The sequence below is a fragment of the Palaemon carinicauda genome, chromosome 42 (assembly GCF_036898095.1).
Source record: "Palaemon carinicauda isolate YSFRI2023 chromosome 42, ASM3689809v2, whole genome shotgun sequence".
Classification (NCBI taxonomy): domain Eukaryota; kingdom Metazoa; phylum Arthropoda; class Malacostraca; order Decapoda; family Palaemonidae; genus Palaemon; species Palaemon carinicauda.
In genome coordinates, this window is record NC_090766.1 from 9,559,770 (window position 1) to 9,581,695 (window position 21,926).

The following is a 21,926-nucleotide window of genomic DNA, read 5'->3' on the forward strand; positions in this document are numbered from 1 at the left end:
ACAGCACGATGTTGGATACATCGCAACGTCCCTCGCCTTCGAGTAATACTACTCTGTGACGCAGGTGCTACAAGCTGGAGTCTGGAAGCGTCTGATGACCTTCGCAGCCCGTTTCCTGCAGGGCGTGACCCACAGGAGTCTCGATACGTTTTCTATCGCTCTGTGGTGGCTACACAACAGCTGGTCTAACCTCAGGCTCCTTTTTGGACAGGTAGCAGAAGGTTGAGGGCATTGTTATCAGGTTTTAGTCTGCATGAACGAAAGAAGTATGTCTGGCCCTTACTTCTTTCTTCATCATCCCCTCTACGGGGAAGCAGCATCCTGGTCTCTGCATAGCTGACCTCGAACCTCTGCAGGTAAACCATGCTTCCTTGTGTTCCGAGTATTGAGTCAATACTGTCGCGTCCCCCATACCCTGACGAGGTGGTATTGGGAACGTCCTAACCCAGAGTTCCTTCTGGAACTCCAGGTCAACTGCCTAGGACGGGTCACACTTCTTCCTTCACACACAAGCTTACGTAGGCCACATGGTTCCTTGCGGTGCAAGGAACTTGTGAGGTGCAGGGACTCCTTTTCTCGAGTGCGACTCACTCGGATTCTGAGTCCCCGGGTAAAGCCAAAGCCAGTATGGCTGGGGACTTTCCACCCTTCCTAAGGGATAAGTCACCCTTTGTAAATAGCGTGGTTTGTATTTCGGTTACGGAACAAATGACAAATTCGAAGATAATTTGTATTTTTCCTAACCATACAAACCTTAGCTATTTACACATATTTGCCCGCCAGCCCTGTCCCCCAAGACAAGTCCTACCTCTAAGTGAAAGTGAGTATTCACCTGTGTGTGAGGGGGAGGAGGGGTAGCTAGCTACCACTCCCCTACCCCCCCGCTAACTAGCGCGGGGGTAATACACCCTCGTTAAATTCTAATGGCTCGCCATTTCAGCTACGCTAAAAGTAATAACCCTTTGTAAATAGCTAAGGTTTGTATGGTTAGGAAAAATACAAATTATCTTCGAATTTGTCATATTGAAGTAAAACCGACTGCATTCACCCTCTATATTTACCTTGATACAATAGTCTTCCTATTTTAGTCTATGGGTCATGCAAATTACTGATTTATAAAGTGATTTTGGTTGTCAAGATTGATGTCAGTGAAATTAAGGTACTGTAGTGTCCAAGTTTTGCCGTTATGAATTGTTAACGTACAATGAAAGAGCAACCATTTATCTCTTGGAGGTTGCCAGCCTCTTAACCCTTTTACCCCCAAAGGACGTACTGGTACGTTTCACAAAAGCCATCCCTTTACCCCCATGGACGTACCTGTACGTCCTTGCAAAAAAATGCTATAAATTTTTTTTTTTTCATATTTTTGATCACTTTTTTTTTTTTTTTTTAGAAAATTCAGGCATTTTCCAAGAGAATGAGACCAACCTGACCTCTCTATGACAAAAATTAAGGCTGTTAGAGCAATTTAAAAAAAATATACTGCAAAATGTGCTGGTAAAAAAATAACCCCCTGGCGGTTAAGGGTTGGAAATTTCCAAATAGCCTGGGGGTAAAAGGGTTATGCATTATGATATGGTATTAGTTGACACATGCATATTCTGGATATTTACCTCCACCAATGAAGTTGGAAGGAGGTTATGTTTTCTCCCCTGCTTGTGTGTGTTGTTTGTGAACACCTTCCTGGCCACAATTTTAAACATAGAGTAATGAAACTTCCAGGGATTAACTGCTGTGTAAAAAGCTGGAAATTATTGAATTTTTGGAAGGTCACGGTCAAGCAAAATGCCCAATTCACATAATCGGCCATAAGTTTGAACATCGTTGTCAAACTTCAAACTTGGTTTATATTTGAGTGTATGAAAATCCACGTCAATTAATACATCTTTAGGTCAAGGTCGAGAAATAAGCTGCTGTGGCGGAGGTCTACCCTCCACTGAGTGCCCTCCTAGTTTCTTAAATGCTTTCATAAAGTTGAGGTTCCTTTATAACTATGCTGAACAGTCATGATTTGATATTTGCCAAAGAATTACTCTTGTTTTTATGTGGTTTATTTTCTTATGCTGCTGCCTTAGATGACCGCGGAGGTAGCAGCAGTAGGGGATTCAGCATTATGAAGCTTCATCTGTGGTGGATAATGTGGGAGGGTGGGCTGTGGCACCCTAGCAGTACCAGCTGAACTTGGTTGAGTCCCTTGTTAGGCTGGAGGAACGTAGAGAGTAGAGGTCCCCTTTTTTGTTTTGTTTCATTTGTTGATGTCGGCTACCCCCCAAAATTGGGGGAAGTGCCTTGGTATATGTATGTGTGTATGTATGTATTTTCTTATGAATGTTTTAAAATCATTTTTTTTCTTCTCCAGCTTTGCACCGTGGTGTCCAGCATGTAAAACACTTAAGCCTATTTGGCATGATTTTGCCTCGTGGAGCGACGACCTCGGAATCTCCGTAGGTCAAGTCGACGTAACTACTTCCCCGGGATTGTCTGGACGCTTCATGGTGATAGCGTTGCCCACCATATATCAGTAAGTTGCTCTTTTCCGTAAATGTTCTCTTTTAAAGCCCTTTTTCTCAAAACTTAAAATTTTCTGAGAAAAATTGCATCCTAAACCTATTGACACAAGCATGAAAAGATATGGAATTTAATTGCCGACAATCTGGAAAGTCACTTTTGAAAATTAAAAAACTTTCAAATGAAAAATAGTCACACTAGAAAGTTAATGCACATTTATAGAATATATAAAAAAATATCAAAATTTCCTTTCAAGTTTTTTGTATAAAATTTTTTCAAATGCCTTCTAAATGAAAGAATCAGTTGATAGAAAAAAGTAGATACTGTATATTTAGTTTATACTGTATAACATTGAAAGATTCACAGATCAGCTTGTTTGGTGTACAGTTTTTAAAGATATTTTACAGACAGTGATGAAGTACAGTCTGCATTATGTTTTGCAATTCTGAGTAGTGCTTGCTATGTTGAGTTTTTGTCTAATGTACAGTTTATAAAATGTATCAATTTAGTATGTGTAGAAAATCATGCATGCACAACGAAGTTATTGCTCCGAAACATCACGATTACTAGGAATCTTACGTTGCATTTCACTTCTAGCGTTAAGGACGGCGTGTTCCGTCAGTACCGTGGATCTCGCGACAAAGACGAGTTCATGAGTTTCATCGAAGAGAAAAGATGGCAGGCGGTTGAAGAGGTTCCAGCATGGAAGTCTCCTGCATCAATGCAGATGTCTGTAGTTGCCCAGTTCTTTAAGGTACGTTGGAATTTATTGGCAGTGTATTAATACGGAGGAACCTTCATGTGAACTGTTATGATTTTTTGATGTTCACTCAGTTGGTCATTTTGAGAAACTATAATTTATATTATCTTCTCTATCTGCATTGGGTTTTTAACCCTTTTACCCCCAAAGGACGTACTGGTACATTTCACAAAACTCATCCCTTTACCCCCATGGACGTACCGGTACGTCCTTGCAAAAAAATGGTATTGAAATTTTTTTTTTGCATATTTTTGATAATTTTTTGAGAAACTTCAGGCATTTTCCAAGAGAATGAGACCAACCTGACCTCTCTATGACGAAAATTAAGGCTGTTAGAGCAATTTAAAAAAATATACTGCAAAATGTGCTTGAAAAAAAATAACCCCATGGGGCTTAAGGGTTGGAAATTTCCAAATAGCCTGGGGGTAAAAGGGTTGAAAATTTTTACAAAACATTTTGTTAGATGTGGGAATCTAACAAAAGGAATTGAAAGTTCACTACAGTATTTAATATTTTAAATACTTCACCAGGGGACTATTGAATGCTCAACAGTTAAAGATAATTTAATTACAATTGCCTCTCAATTTACTAGATGTTTCTGATCCTCGAGTAAAAATGTTATTTTCCTTAGTAAAATAAATTTTTGAATATACTTACCCGATGATCATATAGCTGTCAGCTCTGCTGCCCGACAGAAAAAACCTACGGGCGGAATACGCCAGCGATCGCTATACAGGTGGGGTTGTACATCAACAGCGCCATCTGTCAAGTAGGTACTCAAATACTCGATGTCAACATAGAACCAATTTTCTCCTCTGTCCACTGGGTCTCTATTGGGGAGGAAGGGTGGGTCCTTTAATTTATGATCATCGGGTAAGTATATTCAAAAATTTATTTTACTAAGGAAAATAACATTTTTCAATATTAAACTTACCCGATGATCATATAGCTGATTCACACCCAGGGGAGTGGGTAGAGACCAGCATTACATGTTGACATTATTGTGAGCTAAGTATTCCGTATTTCATTTTAGCAGTTATTCAAAATAACAAGCATAAAATAAATAAGTACCTGGTAAGGAAGACGACTTGAACAATTACTCTGCCTTTTTAAGTACGTCTTCCTTACTGAGCCTCGCGATCCTCATAGGATGCTGAGCGACTCCTAGGAGCTGAAGTATGAAGGGTTGCAACCCATACTAAAGGTCCTCATCAAAACCTCTAATCTAGGCGCTTCTCAAGAAATGACTTTGACCACCCGCCAAATCAAGTAGGATGCGAAAGGCTTCTTAGCCTTCCGGACAACCCAAAAATATTTCAAGAGAAAGATTAAAAAGGTTCTGGAATTAGGGAATTGTAGTGGTGGAGCCCCCACCACTACTGCACTCGTTGCTACGAATGGTCCCAGAGTGTAGCAGTTCTCGTAAAGAGACTGGACATTCTTAAGATAAAAGACGCGAACACTGATTTGCTTTTCCAATAGGTTGCGTCGAATATACTTTGCAGAGATCTATTTTGTTTAAAGGCCACGGAAGTTGCGACAGCTCTAACTTCGTGTGTCCTTACCTTCAGCCAAGCTTGGTCTTCCTCATTCAGAAGGGAATGAGCTTCTCGTAATAACAGTCTGATAAAATAGGATAAAGAATTCTCTGACATAGGCAAAGATGGATTCTTAACTGAACACCATAAAGCTTCAGACGGGCCTCGTAAAGGTTTTTAAAATAGAACTTAAGAGCTCTTACAGGACATAATACTCTTTCTAGTTCATTTCCAACCATACGATAAGTTTGGAATATCGAACGATATTGGTCAAGGCCGAGAAGGCAGCTCGTGTTTGGCTAGAAAACCAAGTTGTAGAACATGTAGCCGTTTCGGATGAGAATCCGATGTTCTTGCTGAAGGCATGAATCTCACTGACTCTTTTAGCTGTGGTTAAGCATATCAGGAAAAGAGTCTTAAAGGTGAGATCTTTCAGGGAGGCTGATTGAAGCGGTTCGAACCTGTCTGACATAAGGAATCTTAGAACCACGTCTAAATTCCAACCAGGTGTAACCAAACGACGCTCCTTCGTGGTCTCAAAAGACTTAAGGAGGTCCTGTAGATCTTTATTGTTGGAGAGATCTAAGCCTCTGTGACGGAAGACTGATGCCAACATGCTTCTGTAACCCTTGATAGTAGGAGCTGAAAGAGATCGTTCTTTCCTCAGATATAAGAGGAAGTCAGCTATTTGAGTTACAGAGGTACTGGTCGAGGATACGGATACTGACTTGCACCAGTTTCGTAAGATTTCCCACTTCGATTGGTAGACTCTAAGGGTGGATGTTCTCCTTGCTCTAGCAATCGCTCTGGTTGCCTCCTTCGAAAAACCTCTAGTTCTCGAGAGTCTTTCGATAGTCTGAAGGCAGTCAGACGAAGAGCGTGGAGGCCTTGGAGTACCTTCTTTACGCGTGGCAGACGTAGCAGACGTAGCAGGTCCACCCTTAGGGGAAGTGTTCTGGGAACGTCTACTAGCCATCGAAGTACCTCGGTGAGTTATTCTCTCGCGGGCCAGAGGGAAGCAACTAGCGTCAACTTTGTCCCTTCGTGAGAGGCGAACTTCTGCAGTACCTTGTTGACAATCTAGAACGGAGGGAATGCATATAGATCTAGATGTGACCAATCTAGTAGAAAGGCATCTATATGAACTACTGCTGGGTCCGGGATAGGTGAGCAAAGTATTGGGAGCCACTTGGTCATCGAGGTTGCAAAGAGATCTATGGTTGGCTGGCCCCAGGTGGCCCAAAGTCTCTTGCATACATCCTTGTGGAGGGTCCAATCTGTTGGAATTATTTGTCCCTTCCTACTGAGACAATCTGCTATGACATTCAAGTTGCCTTGGATGAACCTCGTTACTAGTGAAAAGTCTAGACCTGTTGAACAGGTGAGTAGGTCTCTTGCGAACTCGTACCATGTCAGAGAGTAGGTCCCTCCTTGCTTGGAGATGTACGTCAAAGCAGGGTGTTGTCCGTGTTCACCTCCACCACTTTGCCTTGAAGAGAGACCTGAAGCTTTTCCAGGTCAGACGTACTGCCAGTAGCTTCTTGCAGTTGAAATGCATTGTCCTTTGACTTGAGTTCCATAATCCCGAGCATTCCCTACCGCCTAATGTCGCACCCCAGCCTACGTCCGATGCGTCCGAGAAGAGAACGTGGTTGGGAGTCTGAACAGTCAGGGGAAGACCCTTTCAAAGGTTGATAAAGTCCTTTCACCAAGTCAGACCAGACTTTATCTTTCCGGAAACCGGGATCGAGACCGCTTCTAGCGTCTTGTCTTTTTCCAGTGAAAAGCTAGATGATACAGAAGAGGACGGAGGTGTAGACTTCCAAGTGACACAAAATGAACCACGGATGACAGTGTCCTAACCAGACTCATCCACAGCCTGACAGGGCAGCGTTCCTTCTTCAGCATCTTCTGGATGGATAGCAGGGCTGGGGGTTGATCGTCTTGTTCAGCAATGTCCTCATCAGAGGGTTCCTCATCCGAAACTGATGAGGAAACGGCAACGGAGTGGGCAACGTCTGACTTGCTGAATCCGGTCGCACTGGTGTATGCGTGACGGAGCCGGACACAATATCATGGTACTGCTGCACAGTCTGTGAACTGTCAACCATGGGGACGCGAGGAAGTACAGCGTCAACCCGAAACTGTCTAGACTGTCTGGGTTGTGCAGTCAACCCCCTACCGGGTTGCTGAGGTAGCCGCACTGCGTCACAACAAGTCACCTCTGCTGGTTGTTGAACGTCTTCCTAGTGACACACTGAACGTCCACAACCACCTCCGAGAGTCGCTTAACGTCAACGTGCGACTGGCAACCCACACTGGGTCGCATCGGTGGAGGAACCACCTCAACTGACGGACGCGAGTAGGATACCTCAGCGTCAACAGGGCGCACAACCAACCGGTAGGAAGGTTGTTGGCCAGAAGGTTCTTCTCCGTAAAAAATCCTCTATCAAGGACACAAGCTTGGACTGCATGTCTTGCAACAAAGCCCATTAGGGTCTATGGGAGCAGGTGTGGCAACAGACGGGGTTAGCGACTGAAGCGGAACCATTTACCATCCCTGGAAGCCTTGTTATGCTCTAATTAAAGTCCATAGGAGGCTAAGCAGCTTAAGGCTCCTCTCCAAATGACAGAGTCCTCAAAGGAATATCAGTAGGAGGGAGAACAGCACTTTCTCATCTACAGGAACCATGTCCGAGAAAAGCTAGGTTATCTCAGTGAGGTTCTCACTGGTGCATAAGCAGCAGACCAGAAGGCAACGTTATGTAACTGCTTGATAGTCTGTGAACTGTCAAAAACTGAACTGTCAACCACAACAGGGCGTGAGGACATACAGCACTGGTGCATTAGTAGCAGACCAGAAGGCAACGTCATGTAACTGCTTGACAGTCTGGGAGCTGGCAACAACCAAAGCTGTGTGGGGAAGCCTCAACTCCTGACTGACTAGTCTGCTGCGGGCGAGTGGCGGTAACCACAGTGGGTTGCGGAGGCTGACACACCGTGTCAAAACACGGCAGCTTGTGGTAGCTCACGCACGGCAACGGAGTGCTCCGTGTGTCTGTGGGAGTCAGCATGCGTCTGGCAGGGTCGACTGCGCATGGGTGGAGGAGCTCTCACAACAAGAGTGTGGGAGCAGGCAGCCATGCTGGGCGCACAACCGTGGAAGGTTGTAGGCAAACGGGTGCATCGTCAACCTTCTCCGCAGTCGGAGTGTGGGAGCAGGCAACAACCAAAGCGGAGTGGTGGTGCGTGGTGGGGACTGCCGTGGGTTGCGGAAACTAACGCATCGCGTCAAAACACGGCAGCTTGACTCCACCTTCCCACTGCTGATGCGGTAGCTCACGCATGTTAACGGAGGGTGCCGCACGTCGGCTAACGTCAACATGCGTCTGGCAGGGTCGATTGCGCATCGGAGGTGGAGCTCTCCGCAGCCGGAGTGTGGGAGCAGGCAGCCTCAGCGTGAGCTGGGCGCACAACCGTGGCAGGTTGTAGGCTAACGGGAGCAGTGTCAACCTTCTCCGCACGAAACTCCTGCATAACCGCAGCTAACTGAGTCTGCATAGACTGCAGTAAAGACCACTTAGGGTCTACAAAAACGGCAACAGATGGAGCTACTGTCCGTTGTGACTGAGGGTCTAAAACAGCTGGTGCGGCAACAGACGGAGTTACTGCCTGTTGCGGTACCACCTTGCCTCTCTTGGGAGGTGTGCAGTCGTCGGATGACTGCAGCGAGTCCGAACTGACCCAGTGGCTACACCTAGGCCGTTGGACTTGCGCGGAAGGGACCGACTTGCACTTAAAAAGCTGCAAGATGTGGTCCATGGTTTCTTACGAGAAACCTCTTCCGCAGACGAGGAATAAATGGGCTCTCTCGTCTTTGTGTGGGTGGGGCGATCTTGGGTAGATACGCCCGAAACCACGGAGGGAAAAACGTCTGTTCGTTGATCAAGGCCTGTGGAACCCATAAGTCGTTCGACATTACTTCTCCCCTGGGCTTGGGAGCTTGTAAGAGGTCCCGGACTAGGTGAACGACTGGCACGAACAGACGAACCCTCGGACGCAACACTTTGCGCATATCACTTTATCACTTTTGATTTTCTGTTTTGCACTTATTTCACTGAAATCGAAACTTTAACTGATTTCTACCTGAAACACGCAATCCTATCCTTCATTAAAAGGTAGTAATTGCGAAAACAGTCTTACAATGTAACAGAAAAACATAAATAAAGATAAAGAATTCAGTGGCTGGAAAAGAGACTAAACACTAGATCAAATAAACTACGTTTACAATCTCTCACCGCACAAAGCCTGGGAACAAGAATAAAACCCTAGAAACGTTTTACCTTCTTCCCCTACAGCGACTAGGGAGGAGAGAGTAAAAAAAAAAAAAAGAGAACGTTACCCGCTTGAACGAAACGTTTATTCTCCTCTCTCTCCCTCCGTCTCTATCTCTCTCTCTCTTCTCTCTTGATTTTGCACCTGAGAGAAGAGCCCAATTATATATCGTTAAAACATGTTATTTGCTAAAGGAAAAAACTGAAAGGTTTTCCAAATAAAAAGTTCCTTTAATTTAGAATTTAAACCATTTAAGCTAAGAAAGAATGAACGAAACGCTAGAATCGGTTTACTCTTACTGCAAAGTGAAACCGTGATACACTCTCTCTCTATCGTAACGATAGAGCGCATGTTGAACGTTCTGAACGTCAACAACTGCGTAGACTAAAAACTAAACGTTAGTTCATCTTTGAAAACAGTACGAGACTATCAAAGAAATTCTTTCATAAAACATTAAAATTAAAAAAGTATTAAATTCTTTAAAGGTTAAATACGATAGAACGGGCTCAATGTTAATTAACTTCGGTTCCAAGTTAGGACCGCCTACTATTAGGAAAGGTCGCATATAAACAAACATAAAAATTTATTTTTTATAAGTTTATAATAAATGGAAAGTTAATCGAAGAGGCCTATAAAGGCGGAGAGATATAAAATGAATAGATTTATAACGTGTTAAGCAAAATTACCAAAAACCTAAACACACTTCCGTCTAAGGGAAGGGTCGGCCATTTAAAAGTGAAAGAGAGTCCATACTCTCTTCGTCACCATAATTAAATCTATCCAAAACGAGTTCAAGTTTTGAAATGAAGAAAAAACCCCTGCATAGCGAAAGCTCAAAACTGGAATAGTGTACTTCACCAAATTGTTGTGAAAACAAATCCAGTTAGGGACGGCGTATTTAGTAGGTCTTGCCAGTGGCACGACAGAGAGAAAATTGGTTCTATGTTGACATCGAGTATTTGAGTACCTACTTGACAGATGGCGCTGTTAATGTACACCCCCACCTGTATAGCGATCGCTGGCGTATTCCGCCCGTAGGTTTTTTCTGTCGGGCAGCAGAGCTGACAGCTATATGATCATCGGGTAAGTTTAATATTGAAAAATCCGATTTAAAAAAGACCCAATATTATAATCGATATTTGACCATTTCCCACAACCCACTGCTAATAATAGCTCTACACTCAGTAATTTCTAGTCTATACCAAGGTTAAGAAGTTATTAAACTAGTTCACCAGCTCACGCCAAGAAGCAAACTTAAGAAATGTAAACGTACGACAGAGCGGTACTGTTCTGTAAAGACGAGGTGGTGATAAATTTATGGCTGGACTATTTAGAGTCATCAAAGCTTGCTTCCTGTTTTCCTTGCCTTAAACTAATGCTTGAAGCCTAGCATATGGATATTGGGAAGCATCAAAATAAATTATGTGATAAAAATTTCCTGTTTTTTACTTTACTTCTCAATATTCTATCAAAAGAGATATCGAAAAATGCATCATTCACCATAATGTGTTTGATGAGAAAAGCAGTATAACAAGTTGGGATGTTATTGTTTGTTTTTAATCGGGTACACGTCTTTTATCCTTTAAACTAGGGAAAGACCTTCATCGGAGCTGGAACGACCTTTGGTGGTGAATGTGGTCAAGTAACCCTTGTCCACTCTCTTGTCAGAAGACTCCTCGCTAATGTCTTAGGCTACAGCGCGTACTGTACTGTTGTATTGTTGGTCTTATTTTGGGAGGGTTTGGTTAGGTAACAGAGACACCCTTGAGCCCTCCTTATTTGTAGGGCTGGGTTAGGTAACAGACACCCTTTAGCCATCCTTATTTGTGGGGCTGAGTTAAGTAACAGACACCCTTGAGCTCTTTTTATTTGCAGGGGTGGGTTAGGTAACAGACACACCCTTGAGCCATCCTTTTTTGTGGGGCTGGGTCAAGTAACAGACACCCTTGAGCTCTTTTTATTTGCAGGGGTGGGTTAGGTAACAGACACACCCTTGAGCCATCCTTATTTGTGGGGCTGGGTTAAGTAACAGACACCCTTGAGCCATCCTTATTTGTGGGGCTGGGTTAGGTAACAGAGATACCCTTGAGTCCTCCTTATTTGTGGGGCTGGGTTAAGTAACAGACACCCTTGAGCACTCCTTATTTGCAGGGGGTGGCTTAGGTAACAGAGACACCCTTGAGCCCTCCTTATTTGTGGGGCTGGGTTAAGTAACAGAGACACCCTTGAGCCTTCCTTATTTGTGGGGCTGGGTTAAGTAACAGACACCCTTTAGCCATCCTTATTTGTGGGGCTGGGTTAAGTAACAGACACCCTTGAGCCCTCCTTATTTGCAGGGGCTGGGTTAGGTAACAGACACCCTTGAGACCTCCTTATTTGTGGGGCTGGGTTAAGTAACAGACACCCTTTAGCCATCCTTATTTGTGGGGCTGGGTTAAGTAACAGACACCCTTGAGCACTCCTTATTTGCAGGGGGTGGCTTAGGTAACAGAGACACCCTTGAGCCCTCCTTATTTGTGGGGCTGGGTTAAGTAACAGAGACACCCTTGAGCCTTCCTTATTTGTGGGGCTGGGTTAAGTAACAGACACCCTTTAGCCATCCTTATTTGTGGGGCTGGGTTAAGTAACAGACACCCTTGAGCCCTCCTTATTTGCAGGGGCTGGGTTAGGTAACAGACACCCTTGAGACCTCCTTATTTGTGGGGCTGGGTTAAGTAACAGACACCCTTTAGCCATCCTTATTTGTGGGGCTGGGTTAAGTAACAGACACCCTTGAGCCCTCCTTATTTGCAGGGGCTGGGTTAGGTAACAGACACCCTTGAGACCTCCTTATTTGTGGGGCTGGGTTAAGTAACAGACACCCTTTAGCCATCCTTATTTGTGGGGCTGGGTTAAGTAACAGACACCCTTGAGCCCTCCTTATTTGCAGGGGCTGGGTTAGGTAACAGACACCCTTGAGCCCTCCTTATTTGTGGGGCTGGGTTAAGTAACAGACACCCTTGAGCCCTCTTTATTTGCAGGGGATGGGTTAGGTAACAGAGACACCTCTAGCCCTCCTTATTTGTGGGGCTGGGTTAGGTAACAGATACCCTTGAGCCCTCCTTATTTGTGGGGCTGGGTTAAGTAACAGACACCCTTGAGCCATCCTTGTTGGTGGGGGCTGGGTTAAGTAACAGACACCCTTGAGCCATCCTTATTTGTGGGGCTGGGTTAAGTAACAGACACCCTTAAGCCCTCCTTATTTGTGGGGCTGGGTTAAGTAACAGACACCCTTGAGCCCTCCTTATTTGTGGAGCTAGGTTAAGTAACAGACACCCTTGAGCCCTCCTTATTTGTGGGGCTGGGTTAAGTAACAGACACCCTTGAGCCCTCCTTATTTGTGGAGCTGGGTTAAGTAACAGACACCCTTGAGCCCTCCTTATTTGTGGGGCTGGGTTAAGTAACAGACACCCTTGAGCCCTCCTTATTTGTGGGGCTGGGTTAAGTAACAGACACCCTTGAGCCCTCCTTATTTGTGGGGCTGGGTTAAGTAACAGACACCCTTGAGCCCTCCTTATTTGTGGGGCTGGGTTAAGTAACAGACACCCTTGAGCCCTCCTTATTTGTGGGGCTGGGTTAAGTAACAGACACCCTTGAGCCCTCCTTATTTGTGGAGCTGGGTTAAGTAACAGACACCCTTGAGCCCTCCTTATTTGTGGAGCTGGGTTAAGTAACAGACACCCTTGAGCCCTCCTTATTTGTGGGGCTGGGTTAAGTAACAGACACCCTTGAGCCCTCCTTATTTGTGGGGCTGGGTTAAGTAACAGACACCCTTGAGCCCTCCTTATTTGTGGGGCTGGGTTAAGTAACAGACACCCTTGAGCCCTCCTTATTTGTGGGGCTGGGTTAAGTAACAGACACCCTTGAGCCCTCCTTATTTGTGGGGCTGGGTTAAGTAACAGACACCCTTGAGCCCTCCTTATCTGTGGGGCTGGGTTAAGTAACAGACACCCTTGAGCCCTCCTTATCTGTGGGGCTGGGTTAAGTAACAGACACCCTTGAGTCCTCCTTATCTGTGGGGCTGGGTTAAGTAACAGACACCCTTGAGCCCTCCTTATCTGTGGGGCTGGGTTAAGTAACAGACACCCTTGAGCCCTCCTTATTTGTGGGGCTGGGTTAAGTAACAGACACCCTTGAGCCCTCCTTATCTGTGGGGCTGGGTTAAGTAACAGACACCCTTGAGCCCTCCTTATTTGTGGGGCTGGGTTAAGTAACAGACACCCTTGAGCCCTCCTTATCTGTGGGGCTGGGTTAAGTAACAGACACCCTTGAGCCCTCCTTATTTGTGGGGCTGGGTTAAGTAACAGACACCCTTGAGCCCTCCTTATTTGTGGGGCTGGGTTAAGTAACAGACACCCTTGAGCCCTCCTTATTTGTGGGGCTGGGTTAAGTAACAGACACCCTTGAGCCCTCCTTATTTGTGGGGCTGGGTTAAGTAACAGACACCCTTGAGCCCTCCTTATTTGTGGGGCTGGGTTAAGTAACAGACACCCTTGAGCCCTCCTTATTTGTGGGGCTGGGTTAAGTAACAGACACCCTTGAGCCCTCCTTATTTGTGGGGCTGGGTTAAGTAACAGACACCCTTGAGCCCTCCTTATTTGTGGGGCTGGGTTAAGTAACAGACACCCTTGAGCCCTCCTTATTTGTGGGGCTGGGTTAAGTAACAGACACCCTTGAGCCCTCCTTATTTGTGGGGCTGGGTTAAGTAACAGACACCCTTGAGCCCTCCTTATTTGTGGGGCTGGGTTAAGTAACAGACACCCTTGAGCCCTCCTTATTTGTGGGGCTGGGTTAAGTAACAGACACCCTTGAGCCCTCCTTATTTGTGGGGCTGGGTTAAGTAACAGACACCCTTGAGCCCTCCTTATTTGTGGGGCTGGGTTAAGTAACAGACACCCTTGAGCCCTCCTTATTTGTGGGGCTGGGTTAAGTAACAGACACCCTTGAGCCCTCCTTATTTGTGGGGCTGGGTTAAGTAACAGACACCCTTGAGCCCTCCTTATCTGTGGGGGCTGGGTTAAGTAACAGACACCCTTGAGCCCTCCTTATCTGTGGGGCTGGGTTAAGTAACAGACACCCTTGAGCCCTCCTTATTTGTGGGGCTGGGTTAAGTAACAGACACCCTTGAGCCCTCCTTATTTGTGGGGCTGGGTTAAGTAACAGACACCCTTGAGCCCTCCTTATTTGTGGGGCTGGGTTAAGTAACAGACACCCTTGAGCCCTCCTTATTTGTGGGGCTGGGTTAAGTAACAGACACCCTTGAGCCATCCTTATTTGTGGGGCTGGGTTAAGTAACAGACACCCTTGAGCCCTCCTTATTTGCAGGGAGTGGGTTAGGTAACAGAGATACCCTTGAGTCCTCTTGCTGGGAGTGGGGTAGTAACAGAGACAGCCGTGAAAAGCAAATGTCAGCGAATTCTCGGTGCCATAGGTCGGGTCAACTCAAAGCCCTCGCCCTCGAAACACAGGCATGGTTGACTAACACACTAGGGGTAACCCACTGCACAACATTGTTTTCATTTGGTTTCTGTTGTGGCGTTGTAATTCATACTACTTTTCAGAGGTAATTTTTATTATTATCACACGATAACATGACTCGTCACACGAAAGTCATCGCCACACCACCCTATGTATAAGTATCTAACAATACTCGCTGATACTCTTAAGGAAGTCTGTAATTATTGATGTTTGAAATGCATCTGAAATTGAAAACAAAAGTACAAAAATCATTTAATGAAGCCCAATTATTCTTTTTAGAATCATAATTTTTTTAGAATGTGATAATGAGCGCTTAAACTAGTCGGTCAGGTGACGAAATTGAATGTCGTGTTTTCAGTCTTAACCTACGTATTTCATATACAGTACGATTAGTAAATTTTATTCAATGAACATATTGAATGTCTATCCTATCACAAGGTAAAAAAAAAAAGGTAGCAAAAATGACTGTTAAACATCACTAACATTTACAAAGTTCTATGTAGTAAAATCTCATAGCACGATGAAATCCTACAGGGTAGCGTACACTTCATGTTTAATGAACGCAATCATTAAGGGATAGTGATTTAAGGATTGCACCATGCCACAAGATTTTACTGTGTAGAACGACTATGGATTGCATCATGCGTAACAGATTTTACTGCAAAGAACTTAGTAAATGTTAATGATGTTTGAGTCATTTATTTATCTAATTTTTTTCATGTGGTAGGATAAATATGTACATAAACTGTTGTCTAAGAGCCCCTATCTAGATCTATAAACATCCACACAAACTCAATCTCTCTGTAAAACTCCTTACATAACACATGTACATGAATTAACACCTCTCTTTACATCAAATTTTAATCTATCTCCCCAAACCATCTAGTTCCAGTGAGGCAGGAACCACACGCCAATCTTTCTGGTGTCTGGACGAGAAAAAACACAAGGGAAGTCCTACTAGTATGCACACTCCGTTGCCAGGGCCAGGTCATAGGGTTGGTGTGATCCCAAGATTCTTTCATAGTGACGAGGCTTCTTGCCCCACGTTGATCCCCAGAGATTAAACTGTTCTCTACACGATTAAACAGAATGCTGCCGGTGGTTTGGTCCCCCTTACCAGACCTATGGGCGGTGTTTGGGGATGCCTTCCAAAACCTGTTCTCGCCTGGACACCCACCCTTTTCTTCCGTTCAGCCTTGAGTTGGCTGGTAATCACGCTAGGCCTCAGGATGACCGTAGTTGCTCCCAGATGGCCACATTGGTATCCCAATCTGTTGGCACGTATAGTCTAGAGAAGTACTCCTATGGACCAGGTTTCTCTCTCCCCAGCACCTTCAGAGGTACCACTAATCTGTAAAGTTGCTTGCAGCTTTTCATGTGGTCTGCATTGGAGATTTCTGGATGTATACAATGGTCCTCTGCAGCTGTCTGCCAGGGAAAGTGGGCCATCTTCAGGTGATTGGTGTAGTTGAAGGGTATTTCTCTGACTGAAGCTTCTCTAGCGCATATCACAGACTTCTTCGTCTTCCTTTGCCTAGCAAAACCTGCGGGGGGAAAGGTTACTGCTCGGCCTTGGATACGGTCTTTCAACTGAAGGCCATAGACCTTTCTTAATGGGAGTTGTCTATACTTGAGGAACTTTCAGCAGACTTGCACACCCTGGTACCTCACGCCTCCATAGTTGGGTGTAACTCTTGTTCTCAAGGCTCTAATGCATACCCTGTATGAGCCTTTGAAAAGGTCATCAGCCAGACATTTAATTCACAGGAATCTTTTTGGCTTTGGGAGACAATTAAGAGCATACATGCACTTCAACCTTCAAAAGTGTTGAAGTACTAGCTTGAATAAGAGCTCTTGAAGTTTGGTATTGATACCATTTGACTCCGAAGAATCTGTAGTAAGACAGGCGATCGTGTGTGAATGCACCAAACAACTTTCACATCCATCTGTATGGGAGTATAATCACAAATCCTTCAACATTCTTGGCCCTGTGGTGACACCTCTAATAGTTATGTAGCCACCCCAGATCCCATATGCGACAGGAAGCATTTTGTCCATGATAACGTGTTTGACGGAAGTTAGGAGGAAAGGTAGAATTACTGTCTCTTCTGCTTCTTTCCTTCTCCTTACTTGGGGATGAAGCATTCATATGAATACCTATCCATTGGCCATTATTCCATACTGCATCTCTTCTTCGGGGGAGAAAGGTTGCTTCATCGACCAAGTACCTGGTACTAAACAAAGGCTGGCCAGTCAAGGCCTACTCATCCTTACAACAGGCTGGTTGCTGGTGTTGTGTCTTTCGCTCCCCTACGGGACGAGGGCGACTGGTATTTCCAGGGAAGGAAAGAATCGATCGGTTTGGTCGCCAATAAAATCCTATTTTAAGGGACCCATTTTTATACATGTAGGAATAAACACTTTGAAAGTAATTCATATTTTTCCTTGCTATAAAAACATTAGTCCGTTAACATCCCATCTCTGCCACTCCTCTCAGTCCTGAGCTGAAGTAAAAGTGAAGAGATTTTGGCAAAAGAGTGGGCGGGGCTACTTGCCTGCGCTCACCACCTGTTGTTAACTACCTCTGTAATGATTTCAACGGCTGTTTCAGCTTCGCGGATTAGAATTTTCCATTTCAAAGGACTGGTTTGTTTAACTAGGAGATATACAAAGTACTTTTAAAGTTTGTTGCATAACTGCAGGGTAGGACCTTCCAAAAATCTTGAAAGACTAATGCAATTAAATATTCAACTACTTAGTAACAATTGTAATTAAGGACTGACGATATACTCTGATGCCGATCCGATATATTCGTTAAGAACAACCCCTTCAGGTCATCCTTTTGAGAGTTAGGAATTCATGATCTGGTTAAACTCCTTGTTGATAATGATGTTCAGCGTCAAGGTTGTATATTGTTAATAATAATAATGATGATGTTTAACATCATGGTTGTCTATTTTTTGGACTGAATGGCTGTCATCTGTATTAAGAAAAATAGTCAATGTTGAGTATGAACAACGAAGTGTAGATTTTAAAGCTTTTCTTTCATATCATTGGAATGGTGGTTGTTTTTATAAAATGTTCAATAAGAAAACTTCAAAGTCATAATACAGGACTCGACAAAAGGATTTACAATTTTTTAATATATTTAAATTTGTGGAAGGTGAAGTTCCAAAAGTTGAATAGCTAAGCCTAAGTGATATACTGTTACATATATTTGATATATGAAAATTTTCGTGAAGGTCAAGTTCTGTACGTTGAACAGCTGAAGAAATAATGAGCAGATGAAAAGTAAACGCAGGAAGTAATGTAGCTGGGTGCCAAGGTTTATTTTTGTAATATTGATTATGGTCACCAAATAATAAAGTCATTGAATATTATTTCTTAGATAACCCTGCAGTCAAACTATACTACAAAAATACTCCAACCATTATTATTCTTACATATTAACCGTCAGTAGCCGACTTGTCTTCATAAAAAGCAGCCGCTCACAAATGTGTGCTATTACTACTCTTTGAGTTAATGGGTAGAAAGTAGTAGGATTTTTATTCATTATCCCTTTTACCCCCAAAGGACGTACTGGTACGTTTCACAAAACTCATCCCTTTACCCCCATGGACGTACCGTTATGTCCTTGCAAAAAGATGCTATTTAAAATTTTTTTTGTATATTTTTGATAATTTTTTGAAAAAATTCAGGCATTTTCCAAGCGAATGAGACCAACCTGACCTCTCTATGACAAAAATTAAGGCTGTCAGAGCAATTTAAAAAGAATATACGGCAAAATGTGCTTGAAAAAAAATAACCCCTGGGCGTTAAGGGTTGGAAATTTTCAAATACCCTGGGGGTAAAAGGGTTAATTACTCTTGTCATTTTTGTTGGAATCATGTAGCAGGTATTTTTAAATGCAACCAGTAGCCTATAAAGATCATATGGTTGTTATTTTATGTAATTTCTTATGACCTGAGTATAAGATGATTTTGCTGGAATTAAGTTTTGCATATCGTCACCCTCATAAACTAACTGCCTAAGTCATTTTCTCCGCTTGTTGGGAAATCAAAAAGAAACCTTCTCATTTCCTAATTCTTTATATCACTGTCTTGAGTTTCAATTGACAAATTCTTAATAGAAGAATTTGTGAATAAGAATTTGTTAATTGAACCTCACCACAATGATATAAATGACTTAGGCAGTTAGTTTATGAGGATGACGATATACAATAAAATAATTTAGGTACACATCCTGCCGTTTTGAAGCTGTCGTATCAGTAAAATTTATTTCCATTTTATGTAGGCGAGGCTTAAACAGCTGGGGAGTTTGGTGAGTCAGATAGCCAGGTTTCCAAGTAAGGTATGAACTCACGAAGATTAATTGCAGTATATCACTATAATCACATTCAATAATCTTTTTTTTCGTTGAATTTGCGGATGAAATGCACCAGTATGTTAGAGGCTGTGTGTTCACTCAGATTGGATTAGTTTTGATGCAATACAATAGTTTTGTGTCTTAATCCAGAATTTAATGTCGTCTGTGGCACCTTTTATCTCTAGTCAGTCAGTTTTGAAGTTCTAAGTTCAAAGGTGCTGAATTTTAATGAACTTTCGAGTTACTGACGTTAAATAATTATACTGAACATTTATTAACCTAAATCTGCAGATTATAGTCGCAGTTATGTATTGCACATGCACCCTTGCACACTTTTTTATCTTTGGTGTGCATTTGACTAGAGTTAATGTTTTATTCTGTACTGTATTCCTACGAGGTAAATGGGACGATAATTTTTCAAATTTCAGGATTTGAATCTCCTCATGCATTCCTTTTACATATACAAGTTTGTTCCTAGGATATTGTAACACTCGCACACACACACTGGTGTTTATTGATGTTTTGTTCATCATAGTATTTGGTGGTTAGTCTTGTCTCCTTGTTAATGCATTTAACAGTGCTTCAATCATATTTAGATACCAAGTTTAATGTCTATAGTCAATTTCTTTTTGCGAGGGAGATTTGCTCCGAATCGCAGCGGTGCCCTTTTAACTCGGAAAAGTTTCCTGATCGCTGATTGGTTGGACAAGATAATTCTAACCAATCAGCGATCTGGAAACTTTTCCAAGCTAAAAGGGCACCGCTGCGAGTCGGTGCAAATGAGCCTCATTAAAAGAAATTGACTATAGTAGGTATGGTTTTACTAACTCGTGCAAGGGTTGCTTTGATGAAAAGTTATTGATTGCAAATTAATATAATGAATATTTTGGCATCACATTTTACCCCCAGCTACATTGCTTTCTATATTTTTCATTCTGTTTCTTTATCTGTCATGTTCTATAGCTGTTTTGTGTAGCAATTTTTGCAAGTTTATCAAGATCAAATCCTTTGACTCTAGTTCGGTTTAATAACTACATAATCAAGAGCTATATATTTTGAAGGTCCCTATCACAATTAGGCTATGGACCCCATCTACACAAGAGCAATTGAATAAAATACTAATCAACTTTTATCTGTTTATTCCCTCCGCTAATGAAGTTGGAAGGAGGTTATGTTTTTCCCGTTTGTGTTTGTATGTGAACAGCTTCCTGGCCACAATTTTAAATGTAGAGTAATGAAACTTGCAGGGATTAACTTTTATGTAAAAACCTGGAAATGTTTAAATTTTGGAAGGTCACTGTCAAGTAAAATGTCCAATTCACATAATCAGCCATATTTTTGGACATCGTTGTCACAGAGACTTCAAATTTGGTTCATATTTGAGTGAATGAAAATCCATGACGATTAATGCATATCAAGGTCAAAGTCAAGCAACAGCCCTAGAAATAAGCTGCCGCGGCGGAGGTCTGCGCTCTACTGAGTACCCCTCTTGTTGAAAGTGTATTTGTCAGCAGTCCTTGTATTTTACTTAGTAGGTGATAGTAAACTATGTTTGATTATAAATTATAGCAATGATCAGAATGGGAAAAGTGGAGATGGCTACATTGAAACAAAAGGAATTTGTAGGAATAGAAAACGATTGATTTTAGGGCTGTAAAACATTGCATACATAAATCATCATACATATACCAAGGCACTTCCCCAATTTTGAGGGTTAGCCGACATCAAACAAATGAAACAAAAAAGGGGACCTCTCCTCTCTACACTCCTCTCAGCCTGACAAGGGACTCAACTGAGTTCAGCTGGTACTGCTAGGGTGCCACAGCCCACCCTCCCCGTTATCCACCACAGATGAAGCTTCATAACGCTGAATCCCCTACTGCTGCTACATCCGCGGTCATCTAAGGCACCGGACGAAGCAGCAGGGCCTACCGGAACTGCATCACAATCGCTCGCCATTCATTCCTATTTCTAGCCCGCTCTCTTGCCTCTTTCACATCTATCCTTCTATCACCCAGAGCTTTCTTCACTCCATCTATCCACCCAAACCTTGACCTTCCTCTTGTACTTCTCCCATCAAATCTTGCATTCATCACCTTCTTTAGCAGACAGCCATTTTCCATTCTCTCAACATGGCAAAACTACTTAAACACATTCATATCCACTCTAGCTGCTAACTCATTACTTACACCCGTTCTCACCCTCACCACTTCGTTCCTAACCCTAACCCATTGCGAGTTAATAATATACAATAGTGCTTTACTGAATACAGTAAATTTAAAGACTTTTCCTATTTTTGAGGAACTGGAAAGAGTTATTAATCGGTAGATAAATTTTTTGTCTTTTTGTTATATCTTTTTATGCTAATGCATGATTATTTTCTTCTAATATATTTCATGGCAATCCAAAAGTTTAGTTCTTTTTAATTACGGAACACTGATAGCTTACACATATACTGTTTGATGTTGCCATTTAAGGGATTCGGAATAGGTAACTAATGAATACTCCTTTAATGACATTTCCAGACCTCTATTTCCTTAAGAAAATAAAAACACTTGTGTATTTTATCCTCGAGAGAATCCAAGGATGAGGAGTACGGACAACTCTATTGATGAATGTTATGATCTTTTATTGCTTAACCTTTTTACCCCCAATGCTATTTGGAACTTTCCAACCCTTAACCCCCAGGCATTTTCTTTTTCAAGCACATTTTGCAATATATTTTTTTAAATTGCTCTAACAGCCTTAATTTTCGTCATAGAGAGGTCAGGTTGGTCTCATTATTTTGGAAAATGCATGAAATTTCTCATAAAGTTATCAAAAATATGCAAAAAATGTAAATAGCATTATTTTGCAAGGACGTAACGGTACGTCTGTGGAGGTAAAGGGATGAGTTTTGTGAA

At 42.8% G+C, this 21,926-nt stretch overlaps 1 protein-coding gene across 1 annotated transcript in view; it reads left to right on the top strand.

Annotated features, from left to right (window-relative positions):
* LOC137632966 (thioredoxin-related transmembrane protein 1-like) overlaps positions 1-21,926 on the top strand; it is a 46,778-nt gene that overhangs the window by 13,754 nt on the left and 11,098 nt on the right. The window contains exons 2-3 of the mRNA XM_068365100.1: positions 2,360-2,521; positions 3,106-3,262. Of these exons, the coding sequence (XP_068221201.1) occupies positions 2,360-2,521; positions 3,106-3,262 (319 nt within the window). The remainder of the gene's footprint in view (positions 1-2,359; positions 2,522-3,105; positions 3,263-21,926) is intronic.